This window comes from Strongylocentrotus purpuratus, unplaced genomic scaffold (genome assembly GCF_000002235.5).
Source record: "Strongylocentrotus purpuratus isolate Spur 01 unplaced genomic scaffold, Spur_5.0 spur5_scaffold_6, whole genome shotgun sequence".
Taxonomy (NCBI): domain Eukaryota; kingdom Metazoa; phylum Echinodermata; class Echinoidea; order Camarodonta; family Strongylocentrotidae; genus Strongylocentrotus; species Strongylocentrotus purpuratus.
Window position 1 is genome coordinate 47,069,328 of NW_022145612.1, and position 22,457 is coordinate 47,091,784.

At 36.2% G+C, this 22,457-nt stretch overlaps 1 protein-coding gene across 1 annotated transcript in view; it reads right to left on the reverse strand.

Moving 5' to 3' along the window:
* Nucleotides 1-21,863, reverse strand: part of LOC581870 (ATP-binding cassette sub-family C member 9) — a 28,559-nt gene extending 6,696 nt beyond the window's left edge. Inside the window, exons 1-23 of the mRNA XM_031000035.1 lie at nt 20,623-21,863; nt 19,283-19,543; nt 17,781-17,972; nt 17,140-17,310; nt 16,725-16,880; nt 15,919-16,053; nt 14,801-14,963; nt 13,797-13,837; nt 13,138-13,494; nt 12,376-12,528; nt 10,724-10,802; nt 9,153-9,259; nt 8,635-8,735; nt 7,273-7,438; nt 6,403-6,540; nt 5,625-5,847; nt 4,829-5,037; nt 4,014-4,180; nt 3,493-3,562; nt 2,599-2,756; nt 1,863-1,955; nt 1,387-1,489; nt 488-601 (exon numbers count right to left, since the gene is read on the reverse strand). Of these exons, the coding sequence (XP_030855895.1) occupies nt 488-601; nt 1,387-1,489; nt 1,863-1,955; nt 2,599-2,756; nt 3,493-3,562; nt 4,014-4,180; nt 4,829-5,037; nt 5,625-5,847; nt 6,403-6,540; nt 7,273-7,438; nt 8,635-8,735; nt 9,153-9,259; nt 10,724-10,802; nt 12,376-12,528; nt 13,138-13,494; nt 13,797-13,837; nt 14,801-14,963; nt 15,919-16,053; nt 16,725-16,880; nt 17,140-17,310; nt 17,781-17,972; nt 19,283-19,543; nt 20,623-21,246 (3,981 nt within the window). The 5' untranslated portion in view covers nt 21,247-21,863. The remainder of the gene's footprint in view (nt 1-487; nt 602-1,386; nt 1,490-1,862; nt 1,956-2,598; nt 2,757-3,492; nt 3,563-4,013; nt 4,181-4,828; nt 5,038-5,624; nt 5,848-6,402; nt 6,541-7,272; nt 7,439-8,634; nt 8,736-9,152; nt 9,260-10,723; nt 10,803-12,375; nt 12,529-13,137; nt 13,495-13,796; nt 13,838-14,800; nt 14,964-15,918; nt 16,054-16,724; nt 16,881-17,139; nt 17,311-17,780; nt 17,973-19,282; nt 19,544-20,622) is intronic.
* Between the last annotated feature and the right edge of the window lie 594 nt (nt 21,864-22,457).

The window sequence follows — 22,457 nt, forward strand, 5'->3', positions numbered from 1 at the left end:
TGATTTTACTTATATTAAGAGTTGTCACCAGATAACGTAATTGAAATAACCTTTTTTTTAAAATAAAACAATATTCATATGCTGCGGTCACACAATATTTCTCTCTCTCTCTCTCTCTCTCTCTCTCTCTCTATCTATCTCTCTTTCTTTCTCTCTCTCCCTCTCCCCCTCTCTCTCTCTCTCTTTCTGTCTATTTTTGTATTTATCCATTCTGCCTCCTCTATCAAAAAATGGGTAAAAGAAAACGAAAAAATATGAATAGCTTTAAAAACTATTATTGCTTTACAAGTTTAAGAAAATATCTGTTAGGCAAATATAAGGTTATCACATATTTTTGGTGCAGTTTGGGTCGACCATTATTTTTTGAAGGGAGCACAAAACTACGACTAGGGTCACGTTCCTGTTGTTAGTAGGCTTTAGGGGAAAAATGGGCATTTCTCCCGTATAACGTGCACAATTATACTTGGACTGAGCAATCATTTCTTACCATTAATGAATATGAGATGGCGAGACCAACCCGGCTGGCATCAATATCGCTATAGGATGCACCTAGTAGGGAGGAGTATCCCGCTACTAGTACCACTAATGCACCTAAAAAGTCCTGGACAGAACAAAATAAATTGATAGAAGTTACTCATGACAACATCTAATGCTTTATTCGAAATGATTGAACGGGTTAAAATCTGCAACTCGAGATTCATCATTTCTAGCTAGTCCTTATTAGTTTTTACAATTTTTTTTTTCTTGCAACGTTAAAAAACGGCAATGTTTGCAATTTATTTTCAACATACTATGCTGTCTTATAAAAAAAGATGTTCGTGATGTTGAAGACTTGAATTCTTCTGTGTAATTGTAACTACCAATCTTTCATACGTTAGAATTTCCAGAACACCAGCCACAAACGGTATAGGCATATATTTAGATCTACGCACAGTTCTTTTTCCTTCTTGAGAATTAAGATGCACTGATCACATTCCATCAATCAATAGAGTGTAAGAAGCTGTGAGGAAAATTGGTTCTTAGTCATCGTAAACATAATGCTCACCATTGGGAGTGTTTCACAAATATCCTAAGTTAAACTTATTTCTAAGTTTTCTATTTTGGGGGTAAAAGTTCGGTTAAAGGCATAAAATGTTGATTCAATTCATTCATATTTTCTATTATCAAGGAGAATTCATGTTCTTGATGTGGAATTTATAAAAAGTCTAAAACACTTGAATTTTCGCTTTTGAATATATTTTATTTTAAGGCTACAAACGGCTCTCCATAATGTTTAAATCCAACTTAGAGTTAATTTCGACCTAATAAACTTTTTTTATGAAACACTCCCCCGCCCCCCTGGAGTCATGTAATTACTGTGATAGATAGAATATCAAATGTTCTTACCAATCTGATTCCCATCCATCGCTGAGCCGCTATGAGGTAGAGATGCGCCGTGATGTTGGTGTCGATATGCTCTGTTATAACCCGAGAGAAACGCGCTTCTGCCCTGTATAACGTCGAAAGAAAAGTCATGGTTAAGGGAGGAAATATTGGAGTGATAAGAATTTAAAAACTCATGAATTGGTATTTGTTGGTAAAACGTTCTGAACAAAGCATTCTCATTGATGTGTTTTGTAAATTCTGCAAGTTCTTATATTGTGTCACATTGTCTAATGATTATACTAATCATCACATGATTATATATGGTTTATTCTCCCCCCGATTCTCTGTCTTTTCCCTTCTCCACTCATTATGTTCAATATATAGGATGGAGATATAGAGATCTGTAAGAGAAGGAAACAAAGATATTGGGAAAGAGAGAAATAAAGAGGAAAGAGAAAGAGAGGGGGAAGAGAGGGGTGTGTTGGGGGTGTACTCACTTGAATGCTCTAATAGTTGACAATCCTCCCAGTGTCTCAGAGAAATGAGCCAAAACCGGTGATCTGCTGACACTCTCTATCCTCTGCAACTCCCTATATTTTGACAATGGATTTTTAAAAGATGGAAAATATGTTTAGAACAAAACAAAAAAGATAACATACGTTCTGAAATTGCATGTATATGCAAATAAATAAAAAGGAAATACAATTTTCAACAGATCAAAATAATCGTGTAATCTACACGTCTAAAACGTACTATACTGATTCACATGTGTGTATTTCATGAATAATTTGCAATTGCCTAAAGATTGCTTACTTGTAATATTTATTCTATTTAGTGTATTTTTTAATGTAAATACTTTTGTAAGTACAATTTAGCCCCTGGGCTGCGATAAATTATTTTTTAATAAAAGTAAACCATTATTATTAATATATTCATTCATAACATTGTCAAATTAAACGTTTGTTGTATAGGTGTATAGACCAACAAGATAGGACACAACTTCGATGTCCGCAAAGCTGTCACAATTCGAGTGGAAGTTATAATAGAAATAGATAGACACAATGGTTAATATGGCATTTGCGATTCCATTAAACATTTTGCAAGCTATGAAGCTCAAACACCAGTCCTGTTACGGGAGTTTCCACTACCGTGCACTTTCCCCCCTGAATTATTATACCAGGGACATGCTATACCATTAGCCTCTACGGTCGTTAGTCGTTGTTTCACCCTTACCTCGATGTCCTTACGTAGTACATGAAGATGACGACGAAGAGGAAGGCGATAAATACGAAGATTACGAGGAACCACGGATTGACTATGGTGTTGACCACGATCGCTGCTAACATATTGACAAAGCTATTCATCAGCATGTTGATAGTAATCAGCAACCGCTGTCAGAATGGAGAAAATATTTTTGAAGAGAATACATGATTATTAAATTAATTTCTTTTTAAATACAGAATGGCTTACACACCAGGCAATTGTGAACAAGAACTAAGAAACACATTGGCCCGAATTCACAAAGGAGGTTTGTCGAAAAATCTAGGTTTATGTGCGTCATATGACGCGTTTTGACGCATTTCAGACCAAGGTTTGTCTGAACCTTGGTCTGAAACGCATCGAAACGCGTCATATGACGCACATAAACCTAGGTTTTAGGTACAATGGCTAAAGTTGAACGAACCATGTGATTTTGATAATAGGTCAAAATATATTTTTACATATCCAGAAATGATGGGAAAAGACCGTTTTCCTTATCAAAATGCAGTATTTCTTTCACAGTATTGAGTAACGAAATGTGACGTCATACTGGCCAAGTTGTCAAGGTTGCTGGTTCCAAACAATTTTGTGCTAAAAAAATAGCGTGGTGTTCACACCAGCCCCAAACATTAAATTTGCCCTGCTCCAGCCCGTTGCTTGAATGATTTCACGGTGAACCTCACGCGCAGCTATGTTGTTTAGAGCCAGTAACCCGGACGACGGGCGAATATGACGTTCGCACTTCGGTGCTCTATTAAATCTGAAACTAATTAAACCTCTTTACTCTGACCATGATGAAGGACGATTCTTTGGCGTATCAAGACGGTGTTGACCCAAGAAATTAATGATCTTGCAAAAACTATTTACCTGGTCAATCAAAGACGTATCACTTGATAACCGATTAAGAATTCTGCCAACAGGGGTAACGTCGAAGAACCTAACAAAATGAAGAGAAAAAAGAAGAAAAGAAAGAGAGGAGTAAAAGCATGAAATCAATTTTTAAAAACAACAATTTAAAAAAATGGAAGACTAAATCTTAAATCAAAAAATCATTGGTAGAAAGCTACATAACAATTTTAGAAAACTTTGCAGATCTTCACTACTGATTCTATTTGCAAATTATTTCGACACCATAATTTCTTTAACTAAGTGTGACTTTGCAAGTATCCTTGTTTATAAAAACATAATTATGATCCAGATGCTTCCATGCTGCGTATATTTAATTTAATTGTTTCAGAATCTTTTCCTCGTTTTCTTTTTGTTCCTTTTAAACATTCATCCTTTTTTATTTCAAGAGGGTCTACTTAGGTAACAAAAGCAATTTTGTTTTTTAAAGGCAAATCTCTGTAAAAAAAAACATATATTTTTTAAGATATGAAATACCTTACCTTACTGGTAACATGAGAAGATTCTCTAGCATCTCAAAGTGGATGGTCTTAGCAGCTAACAGCATCCCGGCATTGACGAGGAAGTTGAAGAGGATTTGACCCACTAGGGTACCCACAGACAACCCAGCGAATCCCTTGACGTAGAAACTTGTTGGGCGCACTTCATCCTGGACAAAATTGATGATAACATTTTAAAGTTTTTTATATTTGCATTAATAATGATAATAATAATGATAGTCCTTTCTTGTATAGCGCATACTACTTAGCCTCTACGCGCTGCCAAAGAGCTTCGGAAAGCATTTCGTGAATTATGCAACTAAAGAGAACATGATCGTACTTTACATGACAAACATGATGACGAAGTTAGCGCCAACCAACAAATTAATAACCATAATTACAAACAAATAAATATATTGATAATTAAAATCGTTAATAACAAAATATATATATAGGTTACAAGGAAGATGTTCATATCTGAAAGGAATGTTATAGTGAAAGTTAGATTATGACTTGTTTAGGTGCGTACATGTTCAATAGTGTGAAAATCGAGGGGGAGTTATTGAGGGTTAATTATATCATGGACCTATATTAGGTCCATGATTATAATATAGAGCAGAAAGGTAAAGAGAGAGAGAGAGAGAGAGAGAGAGAGAGAGAGAGAGAGAGAGAAAGAAAGGGGTTATTTGACACAAATGTCTCTTTAAAAAATGCTGAGCAATTTCTCCGTTGCAGTTGTTTAACGACCTAAAGAAGGACATAGTTCCTTGATGATGCATACTCAATATTACTATGACTACTTTCTTTTGCATTCTTACATGATTACGACTGTCATTGAGTCCAGCCTCAGACCACTCAGAGAGCCAGAAATCGGTACCAATTTGGAGAGCACCGCGCAGAAAGGTACTGCAAAAGATAAGCACACATAACGTATATCCCATTGATGCGATGTAATGGGCGTAGTTGCTCATAGCAACCGCTCCGGACTGGCGATCCTCCTGCGCGATCAAACGACCTCTATCGTTCTCTAAGATGAAAGAAAAAAATAGAGATGGTTTGTAAAGGGTAATAATCAAATGAAGTATTCGCTTTGACTTGTACTTTAAAAATTACGATCTTCCATAAAGATCCATCAGTTTTTAGTAATGAGTTGGGACTATGTTTCGGCATACACTGATAACTTATAGATTTCCACCGTCAACCTTTCTGACATCATTACGCACTATTTTGATATGATTTACTTGATATTAATCATACTCATACTCATAACAATAACTCATTTATCTAATAATAACCAACGCAAGAGTGAAAAGTTCTGACATAGACGTTTAGAAGTAGATAATCATTACACAGAATTATTAATGTGGCGCGTAGTTGACCATTTCGCGTATTATAAAGGCAAAGTAACACCTGTGTGCAACTACATTTAGAACTTCAAGACTAAAATATAATTGATTGTAACCATGCATTGTAACAGATAAATGGAACAGTCTATTATTAGGCTTTGGTGGGAGAGAAGTATCCATTAATTTGCAAGACATTTGTGACTGTTCTATTGGTTTGTCTCACGGTAACTCGGTGTAAGTAAAAACTATTTATTTGGTTTTAATTTACCTATGACGGAGTCGGGGTGACTGACGACCGAGAACTTTCTTGAACACTGCCTTCGAAGACTCTTTCGCTCCATCTCAGTACTGCTTTCAGTGGTCCGCACATCCTCTGTCACACTCGCTCGTCTCTCCGCCTCCTTCCATTTCACCTCCAGATCGTGGTCAGCCCGTGCGATGTCGTACGGTGAACCTTGGTGTTGTACTCTTCCATTCTCCATAATGATGATCTGTACAAGGAACAAAAGACAGTTGGATGTCACGCATGCATGGTTAAAAAGTATGGGAATGACGGAAACTAAATAATAGTTGAATGTATGAAGGAATAGACGCATAACAGATATGAATACGTTTTAGAGAAGAGTTGTAAGAATAGAAACACCACGTCTGTTTATCAAAGCTACTCATTTGGCAAAAATACGTACATTTGTATGAAATTCATAATTGAGGATCGAAAGATGAACACGATATTTGCAAAATCAGAACGTACACTAAATTATTTTATGCATCTATTTAAAAGTAATCCTAAAACTCTTGAAATAAATTTGAACATAAATTAAATAAATGGGAAATGAAGTGAATGACAAAATAAAAAGCAGGTAGCAACCGAAGAATTGCAATAGCAACGGCCAGAAGAACGAGATGCACTATAAGAAAAGGAACAAGAGAAAGAGGAACGGGGGGGGGGGAGTAAATGAAGACGAGGAAAGGTACGGCAGAGCAAAGGATTAGAAGTAGACAATAAAATAATTGAAGAAACGTGTGTTTGGGTTTTCAAGACGTACCTTATCTGCTTTTGGCAAGTATTGCAGTTGATGTGTGACCAATATAACTGTTTGATGGCGATGACGTAAGATACCTCGGATTCCCTTGTCGAATAAATCATTTCCAACTTGCATATCGAGAGCTGATAGTGGATCATCCTACAAACAACAGAATAGAGTTGCAGTCAGAACTCATTCTTGGACTTTTATTAATTTTTCTATCCATTAAAAAAAAAACGTGATTGAGGAATGAAGATGTTCTTAGTTTCAGCGCTGCAAGATAATTTGCTTTCAATTACATGTACATACTATTATTTTGATTTATTTTAAATGTTCTCTGGCTAGAATCCTGGAGCATAGCACGCGTTATAATTATAGAACACCTGACGAGTGTACCCGGGGAAGTTGTGAGCCCTTACCTTTGGGGCCGAACATAAGTTCAGGTGGTGTATCAAGAATTTTTTTTTCTTCATAGGCCTTCAACTGGGAGAGGGCGTACGCCAGCTAAACCCAGTGTTTGATACAGTGGATACGCCACCGAGTAATAACCGCTCTTTACCAAGGGGGGGGGGGGGTAGTTGACCAAGTGGCGGATCAAAAAAAAAAATTACAAAAATCGCGCCGTTTTACTCTTTTACTTTTTTCCCTTCTTTTCCCCCCTTCCCCCTTCTTTTCCCCCCTTCCCCCCTTCTTTTCCCTCCCCCCCTTTTTTTCACTTGGCCGCCCAAGGGGGGGGGGGTTAAAACCGCCGAAACCCCCCTAGATCCGCCCCTGCTAGGAGCAAGAAGATCATTGACTCACATACTAAAACATAAAGTTACAACCCTTTTGGCTCTCAGCAGACTTAGAAAAACCGTGTAGCATGCATGGTACCCTGAATATCATTCTTACCAGAATAATGATATCACTCTCAGAGTACATGGCTCTTGCGACGCTAACCCTCTGTTTCTGACCTCCGCTAAGGTTGATACCATTCTCACCGATCTCTGTCCGGTCATTGGCGGGGAGGACCTCCAGGTCTGGCAGGAGTGAACACGCTCGAATCACTTCCTGGTATCTGGTGACAAGAGAGAGGAGAACAAATATATCTTTATTAATTAACACGAATGCAAAAACCTTTGAAAATCAAATTGAGGTACCATATTGCATTGCCCGAAGAAAGCATGTTTCGATTATGCAACATGTCCAGATGTAATTGTAATCTTCTCACATTTCAAAAGGTGACGAATTGGCAATTGAAATTGCCCTGAGATGATTTGTTAAATCTTCGCAATTGTGTTATTTAAGTTCAAGTTCAAGTTCAAGCTTTATTTCAATTCAAGTCCATAAAAAACATATAAGATACAGATTATATACAATATAGAGAACACAAAATACACACAAAATGGAAACATGTCTACAAATATATCGGAATTATAAAAAGTTAAACAGCAATAGAAATGAATTGGGGAAACTGCAAATAAAACCATAAGGTTCTGTCGAGGCAGCTCCCTGTTATTAAAAGATACATATACAACTTCCAACAATTGGCTATAAAAAGTATAACAATAACAAAACAGTGCACAAAACATAGGAGACGTATTAACATGCAAATATTATTATAGATTTAAAAACAGATGAAGTATTTTTTAGTTTAGATTTAAAAGAGTTTAAGAAAGCAGTATCACGTATATCTTTGGGGAGGGAATTCCATATTTTCGGGCCAGTGTGTCTAAAAGTAAATAAGGAATTTGTTGATGGACATTTTTCAATAAAATAGTTATCAGGATTTCTAGTATTATAATTATGAACATATTTTTTACATTTCATCATAGTGGTAAGATTAATCGGCAGTTCTTCTGCCGATTAATCTATTCTTCTTGTTATTGTTATAATAAACTTTAAAATGAAGAATTCTGACATAGGACAACATTGTGTACAGCAAATAGTCTGTCAAGAGAGAATTTGGAATTAATAATAAAATCACACAGATTATGGTTATGATTGTTCAATGAAGGGGTCAGAGTCTAAATTACTCTATAACAATGTATCTAATTTAGGATTGTTCAGAAATATTGAAAAGACAGCATATACCTAGGATTGCATGTCCTAGAAAATCCATTCGTCAAAAAATATTCAAATGTGTGGCTTTAGAAGCTCATTCAATTCAGTTCTTTTAACAATCATAACCTGAAGTTATGATTTATTATTCAATCAAAATATTCTTAAAGATAATAAAAAGATTTGAAAAATGTTTTTTTTATGTTTTCTTACCTTGATTTATTCATGTTCTTGTCCAATTCAAATATAATATTCTTTCGGACTGTTGTATTAATCAACCACGCTTTCTGGGGCGCATAGGCAATCCTGCCTTTCTTCCTAGAGAAAGAAAATCAGCCCAAGTCGAACAGAATGAGATGCAATTATGGCCATGATGAGTTAATCGTAAGTCTAATAAACAGTCATGTTGAAATTGCATTGCTGATATTGTACCGTTACGGATCGTTTGATTGAACATAAACAATTAAGGAGTGCCTATGACTGTCTCTTTTCCAAAAGTGACAATGAGCCATACACTAATGTTCTTCAAATTTACGAAGGATGAACTTATGTTACTAATTACAGTGTTTACGTTTATTAATTTCCATAAAGGCTTTGCAAAAATGTGCAAAACCGTAATCACAAAAAATAAACAAATCTTTGGTTATATCAATTGAATAAAATTGGAGTGATTTTAAAACAAATGTAACGAAAAATACAGCAAATTACAAACTAGAAAAACGACGTTCTTACTTGTGAATTTGAACGATCCCACTACGTGCCGTCATCTCGCCCATCATAGCACCAAGAAGTGAAGATTTCCCACTTCCTACCGCTCCAACAATTATGGTTAACTTACCTATTATATACATAATAAACAGGGGAAATTACAAATTATCTCTTGTTTATCGTAACAATTTTTTTTTTTATAATTGTATTACCAGTAAAGGGACTTAGTAACATGGTTTTAGATGAGAGAAAATGATGCTATAAGGTAGTGACTTCAATGTTAGATGTCAAATGAAAGATAATCTGAAAGTTTGAGTGAAAACAGACCATATTACTAGTAATAAACATTGGGGGAAAATGATCTGATCGCTTCGTTAATTCTCCCAACTTTATCATTACAATTTAATTACATTTTAGGTAAATGTACATCGTCACAAAGCAATGAATTGGCTCTATATAACATTCCAAACATTTAAGTGTTGAAAGATTTTTAAAACGCTGTTGTATGTCTTAGTTTCATGAAGAAACGGTTGGGAAAATTCAAAAATGGTTGGGAGAATTTACTGTTAATCAGGGTGACGCCTTTAAAGTAAACGATTAATATCTCTGTGGTTTGAGAATTTTCGCAGGATTTTTGCCTGTTGGACGGCAAGTACAGTAGAAGGAATATAATAAGTAACATTTCATACAAAAACTACACAGTTTTTCATCGACCTTCAACAATGTTACCGAGTCACTTTAAACTAAAATATACTCAACAATTTTATTTTCTAAAGTTGATGACTGAATATGTACTAAAATCTTGATTTGGAATATTGGTGATGTCCATGTCATGTAATCTATTGGACAGACGTGAAAGGACATAACAAATCAAATTTTAACATATCATATTACCTAAGGAAAAATTAAGTCGAAGACAACAGCAAGTATTTATGAGGAAGTCTAGGTGGAAACATTAAACCACATGTGCATTAGCTACTGGTTTTCTAATCTTCATAAATCATAACATATATTATATATTTCCTTTACCATTGGCCCGGGAACCTGGTAAACACACACATCTCCTCATTTCAATTGTTTGCTTTCATTCGGACCATGGGATTCTCATGGACATGATTGATTTATGTACAACATTATCTTTATTATCACTCAAGAGGCGATGTTAATACTTTACGATATTGTAAATGCCCTCTAAGAAGCGATTATTCATGTTCATATTTGTATTGTATTAACTTGTATTGTCATAAATATGTTTTAAAATGTTTTTCGAAGTTTAATTGCTTTATAATTGTTCTTTATCATAGTTTTATATATTCTTTTATTTGTTAAATATCTCTATTTTATCATGTTTAAATTTAATGTTTTTCAATTATATAGACAGGGCCACTTGAAAGATCAATACTCAATATTGAAAAAGCTACACTGTGTAAAGACTGATATAAATAAATGAATAGATAAATAAATAAATAAAAGAATGAATGAAAATAAATGAATTGTCGTGTTTCTTTTTTTCAATTAGAATGAGGGGCGACTGAATGATATCGAAAACTATAATATTATGACTTTCATAATGGGCGTACGTGTCAATACTCACCAGCTGGTATTGTAATATCCACATTACTAACATCCGGGCTGCTAGACGTTGCATCCCATACAAAGTTTCCGTTTCGGATCTGTTTCAAAGCAAAGGAGGAAAAAGTGCTGTATTGCCAGGACGAATATGATTGTATTTGTGCAACATTATCATTCACATTTAAAAGTGATAACACAGAAAATCCGGCAGTATACTCGAGTACCCTATAGTCATGATAGTAAATGCGATGTTCAGGCTGTCTTAACAAGTAGCGGATACAGGGGCACAGGAAAATAAGGGCGCTACCCTCCTCCCCCACCCTACCACCACCACCAACACCACCGGCGGAGGCCCAACCTGGCTCACCTTCAGTAAACAAAAATGTGCCCTTAAAATTAGAAAAGCGTGGCTTTGTATTTAATTCATTTTTTAAACTTTTATACAACAAAGTGACAATCTGAACGACTACATTTACATTATGGTCCTTCCTGTATTAAAAAAGAAAACATATATAGACACGAATGGCGAGTTTCTTCCCACATTTGTTTTATAACGGAGCATTAAACATCGATTGTAATATTATGAGCAATGTCTTTTATATCACATTATCGCATATGGAATTGATCGTAAACTTATTGCGGATACCATAAAAAGTTAGAGTTCTTTTATGAACAATCGTAAGTTTTGATAATGTTTATGGTGTTATTAGATGTTTAAAGGTTCAGTTCTGGTCATGCGATTGCATTGTGAAAGAAACGGTGTGGAATTAATCAGAAAAGGTTGTGATCATCATAATGATAAGAAATTTGGCCCAGTCTTGGTAAATTTACAAGCACTGTACACAGAACGATATCTATCCAGTCCGGATAGATATAATAATTTACTATCAATTATTAGTAGGCGGTTTCCCGGCAAAATTTGTATCATCACGTATTAGTTGAAACATATTCTTTCACAGTATAGGTTTTAAGAGCTTCCATTTCAATTTTGAGAGGGGGTGGTTCCAAAACTGGTCGATACCTTTAAACAGAAGTGTTAAACGATATGATGTACATCATTGGGCTGTTTAAACACGTGTGACGCAAATACATAATAAATCGAATCCCTGTCAAAATTTTGCCTAATGATAATAGTGTTGTCTTTTCTCCAACATGCTATATTCCTCAGCGGTCTAAGGCGTGGGACCTTAAACACGTGTACAATCAGATGGTGTTTACCAAAGGGGTGAGGTGAGCCATAATAGTATCAAGTGACCATTACTAATTGCACTATACCCATATGAGCATTTTCATGTACGGTACTTTACATCATAAGTATGCACATCTAGAAAAACATCCTTTCAAAAAACACAATTCGTTCTTCCAGTCCCATTTTTTTTTTTTTTTTTTTTTTTTTTTTTAGGGGGGGGGGTCGTATTTGTTTGTTTTTTGTTGTCGTTGATTTGTTCGTTTGTTTGTTAGTTTGTTTGTTGGCTCGTTTTGCTTCTGTCATGCTTATAATTATCCCTTTACCTTTGTAAGAACTCTACCTCCTTTCCGATATGTTTTGAACTTCATCTCCTGACAGGGATAACACTTGGATCGTGTTCTCTTCTTTTCTTTTTTTTTCATTCACATTCTAATAATAATAAGAAAATCAATAAAATGCACTTCAAAGGAAATTGACAGACTTACTCTTATCGCGATGTCATCAGGCAAATCTCTTTGAAGTGCGTCTCTCCGTAGACCATCTGTACAATCTTGGTCACTTTGGAGTTTTGTGCCATTCGGAATGGGACCAGCCACCCCGTTTCGGCCTACGTTCCGTTGGTTCATCTCCTCAACACTCTAATGGGACAAGTATGGGAGATACAGTGTACTAAGATATTCAGTGCAGCAGCAGTAATATATTCGGTGTTTATGCCGAAGAATATACGTCGTATTCAGAGCCAAATTTAGACAAATTGTTGTATATCTTCACTATTTGCCTGGCTTTCCGGTTATCACTCGCCTATGGTGTTCGTCAAAACAAAACTTGCGATTTATGACTTTAGAAAACTACTCTTTATATGATGAAGTAATAACAAGTGTACGGATTTCAAAGTAAGATAATGAAGTTTGGATTTGCGTTATTTCTTTTAAGTTAGTGCAAATTTGCCTTACTGTACAGGTCCCTAACACTTGCGTCTATCCCACTCATGTGTATTGTTATTGTTATAATTATTTACTAATTATTATCACGATTGCAAAGACTTTCGAAAAATCAACTTGGGGCAATATGATAATTGACTGGCCAATCACCTTTTGAAAGTGCGGACATTACGACGATGGATTACGAACACGATTTCCATGGGATTTACATATAAGGGTCTCAAAATTGCCCCCCCCCCCTGGGTTAGATTTCTCGAAAGTCTTTTCGATCGTTTTGGAATATTCCTGCCTTTTTATTTTTCTTACCAGGAAGACATCATCTTCTGTTTGCAAATCTTCTTCATCTGTCTCCAGCACAGAGCTGAGGGGTGTCGTTTTCACCACCCTTTCACTCCGACTTCCCCCATTCATGTCACCATCACATCTCCTCCCCGGTGGGGGACCCGAACCCCGAACCTTCATATTATCATCGAGGGGCTTGACCTCTGGACTTCCTAGAAATTCTACCAGTCGTTTTACGCTGACTTTCAAAGTAACGCTCAGGTTAAGTACGTGGGGAAGGAGTATGAGTGGAACGGATATCAGGTTGAACAAGGCTAGGCTGGAGAAAGCTGTGTCCGGAGTCAGTGGGGTGGAGTTCAGTGGTGTATAGACAGCAAATGCCTGGAGAGAATATTTATAGGATAATTATAAATAGTATGTGCATGTCTTATAGTTTGCAAGAGAGTTGCACCACGCAGTTTGTTTGTTTATCATATAATGGACGTTAATCTCCAATTAAGAGTAAGAATGAAGACTCGCCTTAGAGGAAACAGAAAAAAGTGACCACAACCACATTTGGCCTACATTCAAATAATTTCTTATAAAGTATGTACTTTGTTCTTATACCTAAGAGATTAGTTAATTATTGAATCGAAAGTAACTTTTGATTTCAGAGAAGATAAGAAAAAATGGCACTGACTTACAATTAAAGTAACGATTATCGGTGTTCCAGAATTGATTGAAACTGTAGGGGTAAAATGAAGACAAACAGAAAGATATTTATTCGTCTTTCTTTCAAGTGTCACATTAAGCATAACATTAGATCATTACACATTTACAATGCAAACAAAATCATGGCAATGATAAAAACAAAGTGAAATAAAAGAAAGACAAGGAGACCCTGGTAAAAGCAGAGCTTGTAAGTTTTAGGGTCCCCTCTGGATACAATAATTGGTTGGTAGATCAATAAGCAACAAGATAAACATGAAGGGAGTATATATTTGTGACTACTTAAGAATACTTTAAGAAAACGTTGGTATAAGAAACAAGAAGTATTAAAAAAATCAGGAGACTAGACTAGACGAGACGGGAGGAAAGAGAGAAAATATGAGATATAATAAAAGACTACAGCACATCGACAATAGGCACAGCACACAGCGGGCACAAGACAACGGGGGGGGAGAGAATAAAAGGCTGACAATCTCTGTGTAAATTATAGTAAAAGAACCAGCACCCCGACCCGTCCCCCTTTCAACGACATTGAATGAAAACTACTTTATTCTTATGAATGAATGAAGGCAAACAAAATTTCTAATTTTCTACGTCAAAGTATTTATTCATAAGTCATTTATAAGTTCCTCTTTTCATTTCGTTGGTACATTTTTTGTCTTCTGCTCTCTTCTATTTCCTTTGTTTATTGATTATTTAGTCCCCACATCCTCTCCGATTTCTCCCGTTATATAAAATGTATACTTTTTTTTCTTCATTGATTACTTTATCATTCCTTATTTTCAAATTTCCCTCTTTCTATCTTATGACACTTTCTCTGAGAAGGCGTTCAAAAGTATCAACTTTTAAGAATTGGAAAAAATGAGTTTTATCAATTTTATCTCAAGATAAAACTAATTAATTAATTTGGAAAATCTAGCACATACAGGTTTGATTGTTTTATCGGATATCATAAAACTGATGTTTGGAATTTACTCACAGGTCACGGCGAATAAGACGTAAATTTTGATAAGTTGATGTAATTCCATATTCCTAGCGGCTTTCACGGTTTCATAATATATATGCTCCCATCCATAGATCTTCAGAAACCGAATCCCTTGAAACATTTCATTTGAAGCACGTAATCTATTATCCGATGTTTTCTGCAATAAAATTACAAGGTTAAACGCGTTGATACAATCACGAAAATAGTAATGGATATTGCGGTATCATTAGATTGATTTTCAAAACAAATTTTAGAGGTTCACGGCTAAGCAAAGCTTATTTACAATGTGGTAAGAAAGACTGCATGCATTCGTTGCTGAATTGAAGATTGATCTTGAGTCGGAACAATTAGTAATTCTGTTACTATTATTGAATTGTGTGTGATTTTTATCAGAGGCGATAAACTCTACAGAACACAGAAATATATACGCTATAGTTTTTTTTTGCACATATGAAAACGTGCACTGAGTATTGTAGATCTGTTATCGGACTTGAAGGATTGTCGATACCGGACATGATGGCTCAGTGGTTAGAGCGTCCGCTTCATGAACGGGAGGTCGTGGGTTCGAACCCCGGCCGAGTCATACCAAAGACTTATAACAATGGGACCTTCTGCCTTCTAGCTAGGCGCTCAGCATATTAGATTGGAGAAGGGTAGTAATAACATATTATGTTATGCAGGGCCCGCTGGAAGAACAGTTTCATAACTGAAGTGGCTACCCTGGGTAAATAAAACGTTATTATTATTATTATTATTATCAGGGTTCATGAACTCTACACCAAAAAACAGAAAGCAGTCTCTGCGATACGTTTTTAGCAAACGTGGAAACGTGCAGTACTTAAGATCTGTTATCGAGTTTTGTGGGATTTTATAAGGCTTCATAAACTCTAAACAAACAAAAAAGGAAATAGTCTGTGCGATATACTTATAGGAAATATTTTGTTCAAAATTTTAGATCTGTTGTCGAACTTTGTAAGATCCAATCAGCGTTAATAAACTCTATACACAAAACATAAACTATTGGTGCAATATGCTTTTTTTCCTCTAAAATATGAAAACGTACAGTATGAAATATCTTAAGAGGAAAGTTCATAACAGAAACTTTTACTCACCAAAACTGATTTTGTTATCTTAGCCATCGCTGTTGCTACAATCATTTGTAGAGGTATGACGACTACAAAGAGTGAGGCGGCGATAATGGCAGCAATACCAAGCTTGTAGTACAAGAGATACAGTGCAACAGTTATCTACAAGACGAAGAAGAAATTTATATGCAACATAACCGTTTATCTACTCTGTACAGATTTTCATATTATAAAAATTAATTTACAGAGATGCACTACAGTTGAAAATTAAACATGAAGATCAAATTAGTGAACAAATAAAGAAGCAAAAGGTTAAAATACACAAGAGATTTCGATAATATTGGAGTTATCTACAAGACGAAGAAGAAATTTATATGCAACATAACCGTTTATCTACTCTGTACAGATTTTCATATTATAAAAATTAATTTACAGAGATGCACTACAGTTGAAAATTAAACATGAAGATCAAATTAGTGAAGAAATAAAGAAGCAAAAGGTCAAAATACACAAGAGATTTCGATAATATTGGAGAAAGAATTAAAGCAAATTTTTTAAATAGAAATAAGATATTATACTCTCTTCTTCTTCTTTTTTTCACTTAGAAAAACAGCAAAACCGGAAAAAAAACACGAAAGGTATCGTCGTCTGATCATTTTCTTCCTAAATTTTTGGCAGGGAAACGTGAGAGCTTTCACATTCCTCGGTATGAGGATCGGTATACTGGATAACTTTGTTGACTAGAACTTGGGAGACAGAAGGGTCTTAACTCTATTTCATTTTAAAATGGTATTAAAACCCTTCTAGCTATTAACAGTAAACATTTATCTCACCTTAACGGGTATTGCCCATATCTCGTTGACATTGATGAATAAGAACATGACATTGCTTGCATCTGCAGACATGTGATTGGTCACCTGACCCATTGACATCTTACCACCTGACATCGTGGATGTGGAGAGGCGAAGTGACTTGTCATATATCAACCTCTGGAAATATAAATGAGGGGTAAATTGCCTTATAATCAGCTTTGCAAAAGGATGGCATCCGATCTACTTTCGATTTGAAGATTAAACCAGTTATTTGAATTGGGTTTGTAAACACTGCGCTAAGCCCTATGTTTTACAACGTTAGCCGCTTATTTTATAAGGACCATGCTTAATGGCCCATTACGAAATCCCATTATAGTAACATTCATCACATTTTCCCCTCAAACTGAGGAATTTACTGAAGAATCATCATACTCACCTGAATAGCAGACTTGGCATGAAGTCCTTCGACATACACCCAATAATTATATGTCTGGTTGCAAATGTGTTGGATGATAGATGTAGCAAACACACAGGCGACTAAGATGAATCCGTTGGAGAAAAACTCGGCTATTGTGACGTCATGATGTTGTGGTTCTGCCAGATACATCTGCAAAATTAGGAAAACGACCTTTAAATAACTCAATTTATCTAGATTTTGTAGTAATTTACTGCATATAAATTGTGTTTCCTCCCTTTCTTTCTTTAGCTGTGGTTTTAGGGAGGAAACTGGTCCGTGTTTCCTTTTGTAGTTCGAAAACCGACTGGCTTAACAGATACAGAACAAAATACCCCTTAATCTGTTAAATAACATGTATTTATCGACACTGTATACCACCACCCCCTTTTTTACTCTCTCTCTCTCTCTCTCTCTCTCTCTCTCTCTCTCTCTCTCTCTCTCTCTCTCTCTCTTTCTCTTTCTTCCTTCACATAATCTGGGATCGGTCCCTTCCTCTGTGACAATGAGAGTCATCGTATGATAAAGTAGAATATTAATTTAGGAAATTCCCGTTATCTCTTCGTTTCCCATCCCGTAGATTTAAGAGATAAAACAGAATTTGAAGAAAAATGAAACAGTACCTTTCCCTTATGCTTGTCTCCTTTCAATGTCCCCGTCACATAGAGTGTGATCCCGCCCAGAGCACACGGCCCGACGTAGCTCAGGAGATCGGCGGTGAGTTTCAAGAGGCCAGCTGCACCGACTCGTCGCCAATGGGCACGAAATATCGTCTTCATGAGGCTTGGTTGTCTGTCGGATCCATCAACCCTCTCCTGATAGATCCAAGAAGAGGAGAAGCAGGGGCAGGAGGAGGAGAGAAAGAGGAAGAGGGAGGAGTGTTAGAAGGAGAAGGGAGAAGAGGTGGAAGAGGGGAGAGGGAGGAGTGTGAGAAGGAGAAGGCGGTGGTGGAAGAGGAGGAGGAGGGGGTGAGGGAGGAGTGTGAAAAGGAGGAGGAGGGAGAAGAAGAAGAGGAGGAGGAGGAAGAGGAGGAGGAGGAGGAGGAGGAGAAGGGGAGTATCGATTAATCTTTGTCTTACGGTATTTATGTCTCTATAGACCATAAGGAAAAATTCGAAGTCCTTTCCACCCGACCTGTTTTATAAAACGTGTTATCGTATACAACCTGCTTTCAATTTACAAGTTAATATAATTGATAAAATATTACTGAAAACGTTCCATTTGATTAGCTATGACCAAATGCGAATTATTACTGGACTCATCACCTTATTAATGATAAGTTTCTGAGGTTAAAAATCTTCTGACCTTAGTAAAGCCCCTAAAGAGTGCACTCTAACTATGTGTAGTTACGCATCCCTTAGGAATGAAAGTTGCACAAGAAATATACTAGTAAATATAAAAATTCCAAACGTTCGGGAGAGAGTCATGGCCCCTCTCCCCCCCCCCCCCCTTCCCATCAACGCGCCTTTGATGTTGACAACAAATTATTTATAGCAAGACTAATATTGAAGTTGAAAGCTGAAACCTTACCGACTCTTTCATACCAAAACAAAACAAAACAAAAAACACGAATTGCCACTGAAGAAATAACAAATAAGATAAGTGTTTTGTTAAGTTACAATTTCACTTATAAAGAGAGCGAAAGTAGATATTATCATTAATTTTGTACTGTACTTTCTGAAGGAAACAAAAATGAGGAAGTATCGCAATTTCATCAAATCAAGCTCAAATTTTCACAGCTATTCTAAAAACTCAGACGCAAAGTATGAATATATCTTGATTAATTTAACAGATCTGTAAAATGTAGTAGAAAAAAGAGTAATTTGATAAAGATGGTTTACATTCCAGCGGAGGCGTAGCATGGGCCCAGGTATAGGGGGGACACTGCTTCGTGGGGGTGGGGCTAAAAGTAGTCTTACTGAGTGGATGAAATACGAATTAACAAGTCCTTCTGCAGAGGGTAGTTGAATGGATGTGACCATCATCCTTTTACCTTGCCTCACCCTATTCCTTATATCGCTATTCGATTGGGGGCACGTCCCCCATACCCCTGTAGCGATAGCACTGCATATAACATAACCTAAGGGAGTATTATTTTATGCAGATTAAACTGTAGTATACTCACTTTTTCATCTTCGTAGATCATCTTGAATCGTGCATAGATATGGTTGACGGTGTGGTTTTCGGGAATGGTTCCCAGTTTTTCATAAATAATTGGTCTCTTGAAACCGGTAGCGAAGAGAAAGTTGAGCCACCAGAATGTCAATTGGGAGGGAAAATTGGAGAAGTTTTCTTGGTAGAACATCCTTTCCTCAGCCCATGGTTTCTCCGGCAAGAATTTGGTACAATTGTCATCTTTTTTTTGTTCTAAACAGCGGCAAAATACCTAGGAAAACAAGAGTAGCATTTCCCAAATGAATAGTTATTCTTGATTTTTAACATTGCATACCACTACATTGTTTTTGTTTGTTCATTGTAACTAATTAATTTTCACCACTGTTTACTCCAATTTCATCCAAAGAAAAATGCAAAACGTACAAAATCCAGAGAGAACTTAGACATATTTTGTTATCCAAAACTTGATTTCATGTAAAACCAAATAGCCATGTTAGCAATCTGACAGTTGAAAACAAAGCGATCAGATCGAAACGTGCATCAGCTTTGCAGGAAGTGAAAATATATTTATTGCCGATGTGTTTTGCTTAATCTAGTTTTTTTTTCTTAGATATGATCTACTTTACTCGTGGGAAAAATACAAATATTTAATTCATATGAGTAATACAATGTTATGCTTGGTTAAGCTTTATTTTCTTCCTTGTATTGTTGCATATCATACTGACCATAATGCTACCGTATACTCATCAGATTTTAATTGAATTTATTCTTTCACCTAGCAGAATGAAGTTGAATTACGTTTTTACGAGTGAGAAAGAAATCTTACAATTTGAGAGTTCATATTGTACTCCCTGATTTATTTTATGGTCAGTATGATATGCAAACTTCCGAAAGCGTGAATATTAATGTCTTTGGTCACAATAGTATGTATGTCAAAAAAATACAATGTGCTTATGTCAATCAATCACTTCTATATCATCAACGTATCTTTACTAGTACAAACCTTTTTTCTTCACATTCCGCCGAGATGACCAATTATGCAAATATACGTTTTAAAAGGTTTAGGGATCAGATTTTCTAGACAAGAAGAGTATTCAATGATTATAATTACGCCTATTTGTATTACAAACCTCAAATAATTTATAAATACTGTCCAAATATCTTTATCATTAAAAAACTGAAGATATAATGTGGAAAATATGTAGGCCTGGATTAAAGATTAAAGGATTAATGCAAACGTGGTAGAAGCGGATATAAATGTAGATGAGATATGATTAAAATGTACGGTAATAGTAGTGGTGTTGATTTTTGCATTATCATAGTTGTTGGGAAAAGAATGATTTTACTCACGATTTTATATAAGCTGATTGTTTCTCCGAGCACAAGAACAGCGTAGCACACAGTTAAAAGTAGTAATAGTAATGAATTCATCGAAATCGTAGTGGTATCTTCAACTGACTGGTGCACTTTAATATTGAAGTGAAGACCTATAACGGTCGTTACGAGTGACAAGGCCCAGTAACACAACAACGTCCATAGCATATGCTTGAAACGCCACACCTCTGCAAAGTTTAGGGTTGTCATAGCTGTGACGATTCCCGCCATCGTGAAGATTCCCGGGAGGTAAAAATGCGGCTGTGTGGGGAAATCGTTTTTACGGTAGATACCGTCTGTCACCAGCCCCTCTGCAAAGGATGCAGCGCCCAGCAAAAACACGAAGAAAGCTAGAATCCATCTCAAGGTGTGGCCAGGATATCGCAAATGAAAACTCGAAGAATCAAGTTGCCGAAGATGTCGCCAGTATTTCAGTATAGTAAGTTGCAGCAAGGTGACGACGACAAAAGCAACGTGTGGAACTGCGATTATAGTGTCAGTGATGCATCTATTAATGTTAACCGTGCCATCTGTCTGGTGCTGTGACACAGAACTCTTGTTAACACTGCAGAACCAAGTTGGAACGTTATAACTCGACATGATAGCAGATGTATGGAAAAGACCTCTTCTCCCAAGCTTTAGTCCCCCAAAAATAAGGCGCTATGGTCCACTGGCAAATGAGTTATAGCCAAAACTGTGTGCGGTAATAATGATCCAAGTACATCTATGAAACCAACATTGCATGTGTGGATTCTGAGAAAAGGAAAAACGTGCTTGGTTATTTTTTTCTGTTAAAGACCGCGTGGAAGCTTTATTATTGTTACCCGATTATTCTGCAATTATGAAAGATCAGAGTTCGAAATATTTTAATGGTGATGTGTGAGCAAGCTTCTAGGTCAAGGTCCAATCGAAGTCCTGCCTACCAGCGAGAGAGCATATTCCACGCAGATGACGAAATAATAAGCGAGTTTGTCGACACTTCACAGGTATATGGCGGCGGATACATCAATGTTTTTATGTCAACGCAGAAGCAATAGGCCAGATCCACAGAAACCGAAGTCAGTCGTGAATGTGTATATGCTTTAATATCTAAAGGGTTCCGCTTGCTTGATGAGTGGTGATTCCGTTACTTCACGAATGCGACACTCTCGAGTCACGCGATTCAATCTGCGTTCCCAATGATACATTTGGCACATGCTTTATTTTTAGTACTTCAATTCTTACAGCCTACACCCCACCCCCTCTCCCTTCTACTCACCCCCTACACACACCTTACCATTCGAAAAAGTTGCATATTTCGAACTCTGATCTTTCATTATGGCCGAATAATCGGGTTATTATAATAAAGCTTGCATGCGGTTTATATCAGACCGGGGGGTAAGCTGTATAAGACTGATTGAGGTACTGGAAATGACACATGTATTTTAAAGGTAACACAAAGTTTTGGGAAATTTTTAAAGTAGGGTGGATAGAGATTCTTTACAATTTTAATATATTTGGATGCCCCTGTGGATGAATTATAAGCCCGAGAAAATTTATCCCCTAAAACACTTCTGCTTTCGAGAAAAATTGAATATAAAAATTTACCGGTCCTCCCGGTACATTTTGATAAATTTCAAATAGCGCTTACGGCCGTACAATAAAAGCTGCGACCACGAAAATCTCAGTATATGTAGTTGTGATATATAATTTCCAAACGGGAATAGCTAATCGGTCGATTTTAGTCAAGAAACATTGTTTTTATAGCTTAATTAATATCTTGACCTTGAGAGGAAGCTATACAACATAAAGAGTTTATTATTTAAAATTAC